At 35.8% G+C, this 17,433-nt stretch overlaps 1 protein-coding gene across 1 annotated transcript in view; it reads left to right on the top strand.

Moving 5' to 3' along the window:
• Tmtc3 (transmembrane O-mannosyltransferase targeting cadherins 3) overlaps positions 1 to 14,462 on the top strand; it is a 54,140-nt gene extending 39,678 nt beyond the window's left edge. Inside the window, exons 11-14 of the mRNA XM_006990812.4 lie at positions 3,427 to 3,530; positions 4,578 to 4,747; positions 6,033 to 6,259; positions 10,334 to 14,462. Of these exons, the coding sequence (XP_006990874.1) occupies positions 3,427 to 3,530; positions 4,578 to 4,747; positions 6,033 to 6,259; positions 10,334 to 11,148 (1,316 nt within the window). The 3' untranslated portion in view covers positions 11,149 to 14,462. The remainder of the gene's footprint in view (positions 1 to 3,426; positions 3,531 to 4,577; positions 4,748 to 6,032; positions 6,260 to 10,333) is intronic.
• Positions 14,463 to 17,433: the final 2,971 nt, after the last annotated feature.

Below are 17,433 nucleotides of genomic sequence, written 5' to 3'. Positions count from 1 at the left end.
ATATCCTGTATATAGCTTGAGTATGACTTCACCATCAACATGTTCAGAAGTAGGTTTTAATAATCCATAGGCTGGGAAGATAGAGGGTCCACATCATTCTGGTTTCTTTTGGATAAGCACATAGACTGGAAACACTGAATACAACATTTATGATGTACCTTCTGACTTCTTCCTATGTGGCTGTGTTCATAGTCACTTGGCAGGTAGAATACCATGTTATTGTATGACATTACTAGATATTGCCGAAAGTAACAGAATGACCAAGGTAAGCTGGAGGAGGCAATTGTTTGGTGGTTAAAAGCTTAGACTCTGAAACCACTTATGGTGCCATGGGCCTACAATGTCAGCACTTAGGAGACGAGGACAGAGAGATCAAGAATCTGAGGCTGTCAGGTCAGGAGAGGCCTCAGCAGATTAAGGTATTTGTGTGTTAAATATTCTTTTTTATCCCTTTTTTTTTTTTTTTAAAGAAATGAGGATAGACTAAGCTGCCTCTAAAAAAAAATGCTTAGAACCTGGTTTCAAATAGACCTTATATTAAAATGAGTTCAATCACAAATTTTCTAGGTATCACATTTTGAAAAGTAATCAATTCTCTTTTGTATGGATTACATACTCATTATAAAAGCCTTAGGCCAGTGTCTAGCCCATTATAATATAGTAGGTAAAGGTAAGCTATATTAACAAATACATTATTTTCAATGCAACTAGGAAACAAGGAGTTAATTTACAAGTGTGGGATACCGTGAATATTCATGCTTCTATTACTGTTTTGAATACTGAGATAATCGACATAAAAGAAAAAAAGGAAAGTTTTAGGTGACTTGATCTCTGAGCCTTTGGGTAGACAGTGCTTACACAACAGTAGACAGAAGAGGTTGCTCACCTTATGACAACCAGGAAGCAAAGAGGAACAGGAAAGGGCCTGAGAATGATAGCAGACGGCAAGAGGTTGCTCATCACCTGTACATTGAAAACACAACCATGTGTCAGGGCTGTTTGAACTGCTAGAACCCAGCAGTGAGTAGAGCAATTTTACTGTTGCCCCGCGGCTCCCATGGGAAATGTAGTTGAGAATTTGTTCTATTCTTTCTGACATTTGATCATTTTAGTTGGTCATATAAACTAACAACAGACAAAAAACAGGGAAAATGCAAGTTTTATTACATGCCTAAGGATGGGAGTCATAATACAGTATGAGCTTCAGAAATGACTGAACCTTATATAGGTGTAACTACAGAATAAAGGCTTAAGCTTTGTGTGAGAGGGGAGCCATGCATATGTGCAAGGCTGTCTACCAATGAAGTTTCCTGAGTAACAACCATTTGAATTTTCTTTGTCTATGCCAGATGTCAGACCCTAATTTCTTCCTGTGTGGAAAGAATATCCCTAGGCAAGGAGAAGGATATCAGAAAACTCTTATCTCTGCCTTTTACTTAACTAATATAAATAGGAATAAATTAATTTTTTGGGGTCCTTGTTTGCTTTGATTAGCCAACTCAAAATATTCCAAAGAAATATATTTGCTGTAAGGTATAATAGATTATGTAAAAAAAAAAAAATACATATAAATGCACAACAAAAATATGTGAGTGTGTATTCATGTTTTTGGGTTTTTTTTTTTTTTTTTTTTTTTTTGGCTTTTTGAGACAAGGTTTCTCTGTGTAGCTTTGCGCCTTTCCCGGAACTCACTTGGTAGCCCAGGCTGGCCTCGAACTCACAGAGATCCGCCTGGCTCTGCCTCCCGAGTGCTGGGATTAAAGGCGTGCGCCACCACCGTACGGCATATTCATGTATTTTTAAATACTTAAAATCTATAATTAAAATGATATATAAAAGTAAAAAGCATAAAAGTTAGAATTAATAGCTAGAGAATGGCCCTTGAATTAAAAGACCTTGTAAGTATAAATCATTGAAGGTAATTTTGAGGATCACAGGCTGTACAAAGAATAGTTGTTTTTTTTTTTTTTTTTTTTTTAAAAAAAGACGATTTAGAAATCTGAACGTTTTCATATATTTACACTCATAAGACCATTACCACCAAGATAATTAAAATATCCATCCATCTCTCAAATCTTCCATCTTTTTATAATCTTTTCCACCAAATAAAATAGAATTGCTTTCAAGTACAATCTATTTCTTTGCTTTTTCTAAGATTGTATATAGAAAAAAATCATCCTCTATGGACTCATTTTTTCTGTATTTCTTGCTGTGTATAATTGATACTCATCAATGTTGTTTGTGAATTTTAAAAAGTACTTTAGTTTGGCTGAGTAGCACTTCTTCATGTGAATATACCACTTTGGCCATTCATTTATATATTCACGGACTGTTGAATTATTTGCACTTCAGGGCTATTAGAAACAAAAATTATGAGGAATATCCAGTTCTCAAAACTTTCCTCTGCCAGTTTTTATGCAGTGCACGCAGTTGAAACATAATGAGCATCACACAGCAAGATCTTAGGACTGGTGCTCTCCCCCTAGGGGAATGCCCAGGATATATATGCTTGGCCCCTCCCTATGTGTCCCAGGGTTGCACTCAGAGAACTACTGTTCCACAATTGCAAGATCATCAGTGTTGCAGGCAAGTGGAAATCATAATTGAAAACCAGTCATGTCTGTTAGATATTGATGTTGAGTAAAAACTGTCTGATATAAGATCCTTTTAACTTTATTCAAAACCTTTGAAATAATTATTAGACTTATGTCTTTTTTAAATTATTGTGTAATTAGTCCTCATCTTTCTTAAAGATGTATATTTATTCACCCCCTAAATAAATTTACTGTTCATTTTATTTTCCATATCAGGAAATGAGATAGAAAACTCGACATTTTGGTATTAACTTAACTTTAAATTTTCTTTAAGTTACATAAGACTGTGTCATGAATGACAACATCTTACGTCAACCTACACCAACCTGACATTCTATTCTGATCACATTCACAAAATTGTCTCTTAATTACAGGTTTTTCCATTTCTTAGCTGTAATTCTACCATGATGTATATTTGTTAGTTAAACCCATGTCCTAATTATAAGAATTCCCGTAATCATTTTCACTTGTAGAGTTGGACTTTATTTTTTAGTAATTTCAAAATTGTAAGATTAAGAAAATAGAAACAAATTTTCTTTAGTATGATGTAGTGAAGATAGTCCATTGTCTTTGTCTCTCTTCCTCAACCTTCAAAGATGCACTCGTGGATTCCCTTGTTTCATGCACTCTGTGTCCTTTGAGGGTCTCAGTCGTTTTGTACTGTTCCGTGAGTCATGGCCGTTCTAAGTTATACAAGTTGTTTTCGAACTTCACAGAAAGCAGGGCCAGTCCACTCTCACATTCCTTGTTTGCTTCTCAGAACCTGCCTTCTCAATAGTTACAATGAAAAATGCCTAGTATATTTGACAATAAATGTTTTGTTTTGCTTTAGATGATATTGGTGCCCACATGAACGTAGGAAGAACTTACAAAAATTTAAACAGAACTAGAGAAGCAGAAGAATCTTATATGTTGGCTAAATCACTAATGCCTCAAGTAAGTTGCCTTATTTACTGTGTCATGTCCATAGGAGTAAGAATTACCTAAACAGAAAAATTTTACTAAATTCATTGATATTAATCTATAGTATATCCCCCTGGCTGTTCCTCACTAGAGGTAACTTCTTGCTCAGTTGATGTTTTAAAAATGCTTGGTATAGTTCACATGTAAATGCTGGGTCTTAGAACTTAAATATCTGATGCTGATTATAAATTGCCATAAATGACCAAATGAAGAGAACTTGACTTACGTACTTTAAACAGTAAGTTCAGCATTGCTCTTCTCAGAGAAATTCAGACAAGTGGTAAAACAGCACCGGGCTTGCCTCTGCTGCTCCGCTGTGCTAATCAGTTGTTGCAATAATACAGGTATGACGTCATTGGATATGTAGTACAAAAGCTCTGTATTTATATTATGTGTAATACTTGAATTTCAGTTAGAGCGGTTTATTTTTCAACTTCACAAAACAAGTGAGGTTTTAACATGACTCTGAAATAAAACTAGCTGCCCTACTGTTACAGCCAAGAAATAACTTTCTTGATAGCATTAGTGCTAACAGAGTTGGACTGAAATGGGTTTTTATCTTGTGTTGGAGACTGCAAGACCTTGACCTGTAAAAGTTCTGGTTTATCTGACTTAATACGAGGAGAAGTGTAAACAGAAAGCCAGAAAAATTCATAACGGGCATGAATGAAAACAATATAAATCTTCAGTGTCAAAAACTGTATTTATATTTTCAGGTGCTTCTAAGTGCTTTTCTTTTCTTTTCTTTTCTTTTTTTTTTTTTTTTTTTATGTGATGGGTTCTTCTGTGTAGACAAGCTGGCCTTTTAGTTGCAGAACTCCATTTTTGCCTCTCTAGTGCTGGGATTAAAGGCATGTGCAACCATGCCCTGCTTGCTTTTCATATTTTTTATCATTTATTTTGTTATACATCAGCAAAACCTTAGGTTCTATGTTATTTGAAATGAGCCACTAGGAAAACTTAGTTGTTATTTTTATTTGGTACTGTACGATTATACAAACATGTTTTTCTCCTAAACAGATTATTCCTGGTAAAAAATATGCTGCCAGAATTGCCCCAAATCATTTAAATGTTTATATCAATCTGGCCAACCTCATCCGAGCAAATGAGTCCCGTCTGGAGGAAGCCGACCAGCTGTACCGACAGGCAATAAGCATGAGGCCGGACTTCAAGCAGGCTTACATTAGCAGGTATCCTGATTGACCTTAAAGTTACCACTGTAAACTGAAGCTCTAGCTGCATGGACGTTTCAACAAAATTACCAGTCAAACTTAAGTAATTTGAAATTGACAAGGGAATCATTACAATAGCTAAAAGAGTCTAGAAGCAGCTCCGTGTTAGATCCATTTGTGTCCTGTAAACAATGTTAGTCATTCTCAATCAGCCTCTCTGTCTTTGTCACCTTTGCCACAAAGCAGACTTCTTGGTTGACAGTAAAGAAAAAAAAAGGTCTGACATCATGTTAATATTTTTGTATATTCTCATATAAAAATGTTATCGCTTTTATACTCAAGAAACATTGCATGTTAAACTTTTTTGTATACTGAACATGAAGCTCATAATTTATAGCATTGTTTCTCTGAGGGAAGTATATTCTGAATTTAACCTTTTGAGGCTAAAAGATTAAAATCTATTCCTAAACTGGATATTGGGTTGTTGTTGTTGTTGTTGTTGTTTTCCATATCCAGTCCTCAGTTATTTCATAAAGACTCTCAATAATCTCTGCATTAAAATAATAACCTTGGTCTCATGCCCAGAAGTTGCTGTATTCATCTTAGTAAAAGTAACTTCACAAATTTTAAGCAAAATGACGTTAAGTTCTCAGACTCAAATGGAGCCATCCTGGACGGATTAGATTTTAAGCTGGTCATTCTAGTGTGTTCCTAAGCTTCCAGCAGGTGGCACAAGTGCTCTCCGGCCAACCATTGGGAAATTCCTTTTTGTCTTTTGGTTTTGAATAGTTTTATAAGAATACTTTGAAGGAGATGAAGCTAATATACGAAGAGAGATTTCACATTTCTGTAGTCTCTGCTAATTTGGACAGTGAGACTTATATCAGATGTAAAGACCCAAAATTCCCAGTAACAAGCATTTTTTTCCCAGTGTTCCAATGTCATCATCTGATTCACTGATCTGCCACTGTCGTTAGCTGCCATGGTGTCATGCAGTCAGTTGTCTCCTCTAAGATTCGCCCGAGAACACATTTTCCGTCACCCTTTCCTGATTACTTCTCTACGATTATCATCCAAACTCAGATATGCAGGGTTTTTTTTTTTTTATAATACTTGAAAATATATAAGAGTTCAGATTTGAGGCTAATTTCACAAAGCAATTTTTAAGAGACCTTTTAAGAATGTAAGGTAAAAGAAGAAAATAAAGCCATTGTGTGGGAAGACTTATGTCCAGTCTAAAGTGGTGTTTATGAAGTGGCCTAGTAAGACTGTAAGGTAAGCCCTGCCTGTTTTCTTCCCACAGGGGAGAGTTGCTCTTAAAAATGAATAAGCCTCTCAAAGCCAAGGAGGCGTATCTGAAAGCCCTAGAGCTGGACAGAAATAATGCAGATCTGTGGTATAACTTGGCAATTGTTTCGATTGAACTTAAAGAACCAAATGAAGCGCTGAAGAACTTCAATCGGGCTTTGGAACTAAATCCCAAACATAAGCTAGCGTTATTCAATTCTGCTATTTTAATGCAGGAATCAGGTAAGTTTCCTGAAAATAGGTCTATATTGAGCCAATTAGAATACTGCAAAACCCTAACAAACACTTTTTGGAAGGGCTGCTTACAACAAAATTGTGTACATTAGACATCTTACAACAAGACTATTTAAAGTATTTGACATAAAGCTCTTTGAGGTGACACAACAGGCACATGTGACAGTATTACATGCTCATTTTTCTAGAGTGTTAAAACTTTTCAGATACTCCAGCAACCAGTACTTAACTATTATATAAACATAATAAAACTTCTTGTATAGTAAGTATAAAGTCCAAATAGTGTAGCAATTGTAGGGGGAAATTTTGTAACTGTGTTTGAGAATCCTGGGGCATTATCATATTTTTAATCTCATGTTACTTTACTTTGACTTACAAGAAAATTCTTTGTGTATCTTTACCTTAGTCAGGGTTTCAATTGCTGTGAAGAGACACCATGACCACAGCAACTTTTATAAAGGACAACATCTAATTGAAGCTGGCTTACAGATTCAGAGGTTTAGTCTAGTATCATCATGGCAAGAAAAATGGTGGCATGCAGGCGTGGTGCTGGAGAAGGAGCTGAGAGTTCTACATCTTGATCTGCAGGCAATAGGAAGTAAATTGTGACACTGGGCATAACATGAGCAAAGGAGACCTCAAAACCCTCCCCCAGAGCGACACACTTCCCCCAACAAGGATACACCTCCTAATAGTACCACTCTCTTTGTGGGCCATTTTCTTTCATACCACCACATTCCATTCCCTGGCCCCCAAAGGCTTGTAGCCATACCATAATGCAAAAATGAATTCAGTCCAACTTCAGAAGTCCCAATAGTCTACAACAATCTCAAACTTATTTAAAAGTCTAAAGTTTATTGTCTGTCCTGAGATTCATACAATCTCTTAACTGTAATCTCCTATACAATCAAAATCAAAACGCAGATCACATACTTCACACCAGATATACATTACCATTCCAAAACATAGGGAAGGGAGCATAGTAAGGAAATACTGGACCAAAGCAGACCAAAAACGAGCTAGGCAAACTCCAATCTATGTGTCTCTATGTCCAATGTTAAAATGCTCTTCAGAACTCCCAACTTCTTCCTACAACACACTTCTTTCTCTTAGGCTGGTTCCACTCCCTGTTAGCAGCTCTCTTCAGCAGGTATCCCATGGCTCTGACATCTCCAACATCTTGGGGTCTTCAAGGCAATCCAGACTTCACCTTCACAGCTTCTCAAAATGGCTTCTCTAGGCCTCCATTCAGGGACACCCTGAAACATGCCTGGCCTCAGCACCTTTCCTTAGTCATGGAGGAAGATTCTATAAACCCTTTTTTCTATCCTTGACTCTAAAGTCAGAACCACATGGCCAAGCTTCCAAGTTCTGCTGTTTGCTAGGCCTGTCACATGGTCCCTTCATTCAATTATATCTTCACCACTTTCCTGTTTTTGATGGTTTCCTTCACTGCCTAAGCTTGGCTGTCTTGAAACTGAATCTGTAGACCAGGCTGGCCTCAAACTCACAAGATCTGCCTGCCTTGGCCTCTGGAATTAAAGGTGTGCACTTAACCACACCCAGCTCTAAGCTTTTCTTTAATTCCTTTTCACAAGCTGGAAACTTAACTAAGTGGGATCTTGCCCTGATGTCACCACTCCCTTTATTCCATTTCTTAATCAGTTGAACTCCTTGAACACAGGACTTAGTTCCATTGTGCTTCCTGGTACTCTTTTTCTCCTCAAATTGTACATTTTGTATTTTTACTTTCTCAGTTTGCTCCTTTTCATTATAAGTCTTCATTAGAGTTAACACTAGTAACCACACAACAGAGTCTCTACTAGGCAGTTTTGAGATTTCCTTAGCCATTGCAATTAATCCAAAACTTTATTTTAGCCTTAGGCAGACTTTTCAGACAAGGGCAAAAAAGTAGCCACATTCTTCACCAAAATATCACAAGAACAGTCTCTAGGTCACATATTAATATTCTTCTCCTCTGAAAACTCTTGAACCAGGCTTCTACAGTTCATCAAATCATACTCAGCCACTGTCTTCCATGTTCCTACTAGTATTAGTATGGCCCATTAAAGCAGCACTTAAAGCATTCAACTGCTTTTCTAACCTACATTCCCAAGGTCCATATTCCTTCAAACAAAACCATGGCCAAGCCTATCATAGCAATACCTCACTCCTGTCTTAGGGTTTCAGTTGCTGTGAAGAGACACTATGACCACAGCAACTTCTATAAAGAAAACATTTAATTTGGGTAGCTTACAGCTTCAGAGGTTTAGTCCATTATTATCATGGCAGGAAACATGGCAGCATGAAGGCAAACATGGTGCTGAAGAAGGAACTGAGAGTCCTACATCTTAATCTGCAAGCAACAGGAAGTAAAATTGTGACATGGCATAGCATGAGCATAGGAGACCTCAAAGCCCACCCGCAAAGTGACACTTCCCTCAACAAGGCCACACTTCCTAATAGTTCCACTCCCTTCGGGGGCCATTTTCTTTCAAACCATAATCTTTATATATATCTTTAAATTTGTTTTTTGAATATTATTGTAATTTCTTATATTTCCTATAATTTAGTAAACTAAGATCTGTAGCTAGAGTTTTCCTGCCTGGCCCACAGTCAGGACAAATCTCTCTCACCCGCCAGTCCCACAGCCGCTCAGACCCAACCAAGTAAACACAGAGACTTATATTGCTTATAAACTGTATGGCCGTGGCAGGCTTCTTGCTAACTGTTCTTACAGCTTAAATTAATCCATTTCTATAAATCTATACCTTGCCACGTGGCTCGTGGCTTACCAGCATCTTTACATGCTGCTTGTCATGGCAGCAGCTGGCAGTGTCTCCCTCCTCCTTCCTGTTCTCTCAATTCTCCTCTCTGTTAGTCCTGCCTATACTTCCTGCCTGGCCACTGGCCAATCAGTGTTTTATTTATTGACCAATCAGAGCACGTACAGACCATCCCACAGCAAAGATCAATCATAATAAAGCTGTGTCTTTGAACCATAGTTTATCTAGGAATATTTTCCTTCATAAGACAGCATAAATGATTTATAATATTAATTTTCATGTTGAAAATATCTCCTTTATATAGTCTACTTATGTGTTGAATGTATTTCTTTAAACGTTTGCAGAAGTGAAAGAAACACAAAATTAGAAATATCTTGTAACTTAAGTGGACTTTGCTTTCCCAAATCTTGTATTTGATAGGCTAGAGAATGAGGCCAAAAAGACCTAATGAGTACCCCAAATTTATATAGCTAATGGATAGTAAGTTATCTAAGAGCTGAGCCTATTGATTTATTTTCGTAATTTCTTCATTAATCATAGTCAATTAAAACAATATAAAGAGGTCTTTATGGTTGATGTTTTAAAGGTACAAATCTAAAAACTAGTAGTTTTAGAATCTTAATAATTATGAGGATTGCTCAATGTCCAACACAAGTTCTCATCTAAATGTATGAAAATAAAGAACTTTTAAAAATTCTACTAAAAATTATGTTGGCATTTGGTTTTCAAAAACTTATTTTATAGTTTTATATGTAATAGTGTATTTTTACCATGAAGCTTCCTAAATTTTTTGAGCTCACACACCAAAATCTCCAACTTGGAAATTTATAGTTATTATAATACTTGTTGAGCTTTTTATATGTAGTGTATATGTACAGGTACATACATACCCTGTAATTCTTAGAAAATTCAGTAAATTAACCAAAAGAAATTAAAGAACTTGTTTGGTGTATAAACTCAAAATACTAACAGAACTGTACTCGAATACACATCTTTGAAAATCCTATGTCTTAAACTCTTACCTATTCTTCCTCTAATGCCCTATGAGATTCCAAACTAAAGAAATTTCTCCTGGCTTCCACAGTTCTGAATGACGAGGAAACAAACTTATCACTTGAGTGTTTCAAGCTCATTATCTTTCCCATAAAGTTTGATTTCTACTTTTTTATTTACATACAGAAATAGGTTGCTTTGTTGCTGTATTTTGTAATATGACAACACCTGAAAATGGTTGATTCATTGATAATTTATCTCCTCTAAATAAAATTACTTCTAGGTGAAGCTAAACTCAGACCTGAAGCTAGAAAACGGCTTCTAAGCTACATAAATGAAGAGCCACAAGATGCTAATGGCTATTTCAACTTGGGCATGCTTGCCATGGATGACAAAAAGGATTCTGAAGCTGAGATGTGGATGAAGAAAGCCATCAAATTACAAGCTGACTTTAGAAGTGCTCTGTTTAACCTGGCTCTCCTGTATTCGCAGACTGCTAAGGAGTTAAAGGCATTGCCCATTTTAGAAGAGCTGCTCAGATACTACCCTGACCATACCAAGGGTCTCATTTTAAAAGGAGATATTCTGATGAACCAAAAGAAGGATATACCTGGAGCCAAAAAGTGTTTTGAAAAGATACTGGAAATGGATCCAAGCAATGTGCAAGGAAAGCACAACCTTTGTGTGGTGTACTTTGAAGAGAAGGACTTGCTGAAAGCTGAACGATGCCTGGTGGAAACATTGGCGTTAGCACCTCATGAGGAATATATTCAACGCCATTTGAGTATAGTCAGAGATAAAATTGCCTCTTCTGGTATTGTGGAGCAGCCAGTGTCTCCAGTTGATAAGACTTCCAGTGCAGAAGAAAGAGATGAAATCCCTTCTGATGATGTAAAAGAAATCACAAGTGAACCCAGACCAGCACAAATCATGAAAACAAATAATCATAAAAACTCGAAATCCAACAAGCAATCAACAAAAAGTGCAGACAAAGAGGCCCCCCATAAAACAACAAAAGACATCAAAGAAATTGAGAAGAAACGAGTTGCTGCTTTGAAAAGACTAGAAGAGATTGAACGTATTTTAAATGGAGAATAATACTATTCTCTATCATGTAACAGTGGTGTCAAAGACCTTCAGTCTATAGCAAGCGTTTGCTCATACTGGAAACTGAAAAATGTCAAGAATACATACTGTTTTTTCAGAAACTAAGATCCTCTACATGGGGTCAAAACAAGATTTTCATTGGAGACCTATCTGCCCCATGATATATGTTTTATAAGATATGGCACAAATTTGGTGACTACAGGAGAAATCTTAAATGCCAGGTGACAAACTTGAAACTTTTATTATAGAAAGAAAAGGGTGTGGGATTTTTTTTGAGGTGGGGGAACAGGAGTGGCTGGACTATCAGATCCATCTACTAATCTGAATTGAAATAATATGGGATATCAAGGAGGAACCCTTGGAGATTAATCCATTATGTCCTGGGTTTTGTAAATTCCCATTTATGAGCTCTCTTCTCATTTTTTTTTTTTTAAAAACTCTTGGATCCAGCAATGGATTGATATTCATTGAAGCCATTCTTTTTTTTTTTTTTTTCAGTAATTCTTCTCTAAAACCAAGGGACATTGTACTACAAATGTGTACTGTTTATGTGTTCTTTGAGGTTTAGAAAGAATGGTGGATAAAACATTTTAGAATAAATCATACATCACTCATATAACATAAAGTACGACATATTAGCTTAGGAGTGCATTTACCTAACTGCGCACTTGTCCTTAACTTCACTCTAAACTACAGTCACTAGGCAGGTAACGTTTTCTGCATGTTCCTAGTGGTGCTCACTAATACTGTAGTCTCGGTTTCACACAGTATTCTAATAGGAGCTACATAATCATGACTACTCATTGACTTTTGCTCTCCAAAGTGTTCTGCTTCTTGACGTATTATCATACTGAAAAGTCCCAGTCATTCTAACTCTGAGCTTTAGAGTAATCATAGTAATCTCTTTCATCTTAGTCTCTCTGGTCTTAAATCGGTTTTCTGTGTCTCGAGTCACACCTTCATCATTCTTAGATATCTAAGCCACTACAATCAGTCTGTTTGACTGAACACAAAGCAATGTGACATTTATTTTTAAACACTAAATTCTTAATTATATTGTGGTGTATATTTTATTATTTATTTTAACTACTGATCTTTCATAAAAATTGTAAACTTTTAGTTTAAATTGTTAGTTCCCTTGAGTTAACTAATCTCTAATTATATATGACTTAGAAACCATGCTTCTGTAATGTTTTCTAAGAAATCTTTTATAAATAGGTCACAAGAAACATGTTCTGCATTAAAGACCCATTCCTTTTAGTTTCCCAGAGGATCTGACATAGATTTTTTTTTTAAAGATAATTTAATGCCAGCACTGATGCCAGTGGGTGTTAATTCTTGACCCAGGAGATTTTGTTAAACATCAAAGCAATATCTCATTTCAGTTCTTAGAGTATAGCTTTGTGACTTCAGATATGAAGTGGAGAATACCTCATATACTATGACTTGAAAATGAAGTTGTTAGGCTCCATATATCTCTAGAAAAAGATTTTGCTTGTAATCACTACAGTTAAAATTCCAAGTGGAGAACAGTCCAGTAAGTAAAGTAAAAGGAAACCTTTATGACAGCAAACAAAATAAAAGTTTGAGGACTATTTTAGTAAATTTATATAGCTAGTCGAATGATGAGGATAAATATTAATATTACCCAGTAATTTTTATAGGAAAAAAATCCTTTTATTAGCACTCATTATAATGTCTGCCACAAAGAAAGTACTCTTACTTGAATTTTAATTTATTTAAATCAAATCCATCTTGAGTAGCAATTATTCATTATTACCAATCAATGATACTCAACCTCATTTCATAGTAGAATCATATGGGAACTTTCCCACCCATCCCATAACAATTAAATGTAATTTCTAGGAAATTGAACCAGACTTCAGTTTTTCCTAAACTTTTTTGGGTAATTCTGATTTTTACTTAGAGTTAGGGCTACTGGTCTAAATTAGTTCAGGAAAGTTTCTTTATTTTTCCTGTGTTAACTTTGTAAATTAGTAATGCAACCCAATTAAGTTTTGATGGCTTACATCCCAATAAAGAATATGTTTAAGTAGTATATTTTCCATGAAAATTCAAGTAGTAAATTCTATCAAGCTTGCTTATGATTAAATTAATATTTCTCATATGCATTAAATTTTATTTAAACTATTCAAATGAGAAAAGATAATGGATATCACCTCAGAGCTGATTTTTGAAGAAGTAGGAATGTGAACATTTTTAAGCCCAATTTATTATCCTATGGTTTAGCACTTTGGACATCTGAATCAAGAAAACAAGACTTATCACAGAATAGAAGAATAGAGTTTTAATTTCAGTGTTTTACAAACCTCCGCAGAAGTCCTAAGCAAAGCTTTGACAATCTTCAAGGAGCCGTGTTCCATCACTCCTTCACGACTTCTCAGAAAGTAGAGTTCCATTCTGGATTGCTCCTGTAGTTGTTTTGTGTTTCCCTGTTAATATTTGCAGTTGGGAATTTTCCAATTTTCCTAGTGAGTAGCCCCACCTACCAACCCCTCCTTGTTGAGGCTGGGCCTTATATGTTGCCCAAACAGGTCTTGAACCCAAAGGCTCAAGTGATCCTGCCCCAGCTCCTGTGTGACTGGGCCACTGGCATGCACATCTTTGCCCAGTCCCAGTGTGTGATTTTCTGAAGTCAATGACTTAGAGAATAAAGTAACTAAATATATCACTTTGTTTAACAAGTTTGTGTTTGCTGTTATGTATTTCATTTGTGAATTACACACTCCTAATAAAACCTCATGCCTTTTCTTTACATCCAAGTTCTCAACTTTTATGTTATGGAATGCTTCTTCAAAGATGCTTTAATGAAAACTATTAAGAATATATAGATTTGTATGTCAATTTATACTTCAAAAATCCATATATTTGTCATATTTATTTTTTTATTTGCATGACCAAATGATATTTAAAATGAGCCCTCAAAATATCTGGTAACTATCAAAACTTGTAACCCATCCATATTAAGGGGTTCATTAAAAAGTAGTTCAAAATTGTATGCATTTTATATTACTATGCTGTTTGTGTGTAGCACATTTCTAAATATTCATTATTAAATTGTTAATTTTTAAAACTTTCAACCTGATTGCCTTTTGATGTTAAAATGAAATGCAAAGTTTTGTATCTAACAGGTCTGCCTACAGAATGAAATGAATGAGCTGATATGTAATTTGTTAGAAGTTACCTTTGAAAAGTATATGTTATAAAGTAATTCCTGGTAATGATATATTCTTAAATGTTGGTGACAGAAGCCAAAATAAGAAAATAAAAACACTAAACTCAAACTTGGAATTTTATATAAAGTTTACTTCTGCATCTGTTCAGGTTCAAATCCAAGTTGTCACCCCGACTATAACATAGTGTAAGTTGTTTACCTTGTTTCCTCAGTCTCCTTGTATGCAAATTATTATTCTTAAGGTTTTTTTAAAGAGTTGATATATTTATATTGCACAGAACAATTTCAGGTGCTTAGTATATAGACTTAGTTGTTAGAATAAACACAAGGCTTAAGCTGTAATGGGTAAATGTAACTTGACTTATATACATGCCAGCATAAATATTAGTGATGTTCTAACAGCAAACAAATAGTTAGATTTAACACTAATGCTTATGCAGAGATAACCTAAAGGAAATGATACTCTGGGATAAGTTAAAATGAAAACTAAGCTTCAACTTGCACTACTGTACTACCTTGTTCATTTACTGCTAGCAGGGATATAGCAAAAGATAATTTGAAAAGGTCTCAAGGCTATATCTAAAACAAATTCTTTAAAACACACTTCATCAAAAACATCTCTGTGTTTATAATGAAGTAGATATTTCCCATCAAAAAGGAATTTATGTTCTATAAGAATTTGGTGCCTTTCTACTTCTGCTTTGAATAAAGTGGATCTCAAAAAAATCCTTGTACTTTATCTTTTCTTAAAGACTTCAGTGATCAGAACTTAGTAACCTATACTTTTATCTCTTCTGTGCCTTTAGTTGGGGTTATCGAAAAAGTGACTAAGCAAAACTTTTAACGATGAATGAGGAGATAGATTTTGCTAGCAGTCTCAAAGATCAAAAGAGCTGATTACCTTGTATATTACAGACAGCAGAGAACTATTTCAGTGATCAGGAGTTTCTTTGGTTACTTTCTAACAAAGAAGAAATGTCTCAGGAAGTTTTCTGGCTACAACAAGCCCATTTCTGACTGTGGTGCAGATATTGCTGCATCATGGCAGGCCAGATGGCTGACCTTGGGAGAGAAACAAAGTTTCAAGTCTCCAATCCATGAATCCAGTTTTCTACGGATGATCACATACACACCCACTTCCAAACCAGTGACCAGTGGGTAAATTTAAGAATGCTAAATATAAGAATTAGGAATCTATATAGTGTTAATTAGAAGCAGAAAAGGAGGGTGCTGGCCACTTTTGCCACTAGGACAAATGCCTAAGGAAGAACAAGAGAGAAAGGATTGATCTTGGCTTAAGATCTCTGAAGTTTCAGCCCACCATGGCAAAGTGGGCATGCCTAAGCAAAATCATGGTGGCCAGGGAGCAGTGGGAGAGAATGCTTAGACTTTATGGACTCTTTCATTCCCCCTTTTTATCAATCCAGTATGGTGTCACCAATATTCAAGGGACCCCATAATTATTTCCTTCAAGTAGGTAAGATTAGCCATCATAGGGAGTTAGTGCAAAGAAAGTCCAAAGAAATAGGAGAGCTTGCTGATGGTTTGTTTAGTCAAAACATTGACAAAGTTTAAGATGTTTTCTGCTGAAATAAACATTAGGAATCTTACATTAAAAGCAAGTATTGGAAAAAAGTTATTTTAAGCCATCAGAAGAGACTAGTGATGGAGAGAAGGGCAAACAAAAAAATAACAATATTGCAAAGATGTTAAGTAATGGCTAATTAGCAAAATTACAAAGTATACAAATAGATTAAACCTAATTACTAGAGGCTTAATTTCTCATTTTAACAGTATTTACTCTTCAAATAGATATTTGTTTAGTTAGAAATACAAAGGTCCATTAGTTTGCCTATAAAATACATTTGAGGAAATAAGGGTTAAAGCAGCAACATGACCAGGAAATAATGAACAAAAAGCAAGCTACTGTAACACTTTTCATGACACTAAATTTCAAGGCCACAGTGAATGAGAGAAAAGGAAACTGTATATTGGTTGAGTAACACAAAGCTATCCATGATGAATGTATGTATGCCAATCTATAATATAACTTAAAGGAAGCCACTGAATTCTAAGCTGATAAGTTCTTTGAAGATCCATAACATCATTAGGAATCATTATCCCAAAATTGGATCTGGTACAGAGGCAAAATATTCACTGTTATGGATGGAAAAGGGGTGCACTGAAGGGCTTTTAAAAAATATATTGAAAACCTGTGAATGCAATGAGAATCACAAAGATTAGAATCCAGGTGGGAGAGGGGCCTTCATAGAAGAGCTAATGTGGGGTACATTTTTTGCTTTGGAGCATTTTTGAGTACTGTATAGAATACATATTTGACTCATTCTGTGCAGAAATGTAGTGACTTGTTTTCATGGTACTAAAAGGTACTTTGCATACTACTAGAGGAGAAAGGTGAAAACCAACCCAACTCAAAACCCTCCAATCTGCTACAGTGACGTGCCTGCATTATATGCTGGAGCAATAATGGCACAAACATGGGTGTAACCAACCAATATCTCACTGGATTTAAGGCCCACTGTATGAGACCCATGCCTGACACTGATCCTGGCCAAGAACCTGAGACTAGATAGGCCATGGGCATAACTGAAAACTAAATACTATGATTCCGCCAAACATACATAGCAATAAAATGCCTCCTAACAACATTCTGCTGTACCCATAGATCAGTGTTTCACTCAGCCACCATCAGAGAAACTTCTTCCTATGATAGATGGGAGCTAATACAGAGACCCACAACTGGACAGTATACAAAGGGAGAGACTTTGGAATACTCAGTCCTAAATGGGATGTCTTCATCAATTTCCTCACCTCAGAGCTCAGGGAACTCTCTGGAAAGGAGGGAGAAAGAGTGTGAGAGACACAAGGACTGATACATATACAAATTCAGAGATTTTGGTAACATACACAGGGCCTGCACAGGTCCAAGCCTGATGGGGTCACAGCATGGAGAAGTAGACAGGAGCTCCCATCTCTAACCAAGGGGCTGCTTGTTGCTTGATAGCTGCTAGCAAAGGAGAAATCTTGTCTTTAGTGGAGTCTCACTGGGTATATTAAAG

Source organism: Peromyscus maniculatus, chromosome 18 (assembly GCF_049852395.1).
Source record: "Peromyscus maniculatus bairdii isolate BWxNUB_F1_BW_parent chromosome 18, HU_Pman_BW_mat_3.1, whole genome shotgun sequence".
Lineage (NCBI taxonomy): Eukaryota > Metazoa > Chordata > Mammalia > Rodentia > Cricetidae > Peromyscus > Peromyscus maniculatus.
The sequence above is the reverse complement of the archived record's forward strand: the minus strand, read 5'-3'. Positions and strand labels throughout refer to the sequence as shown.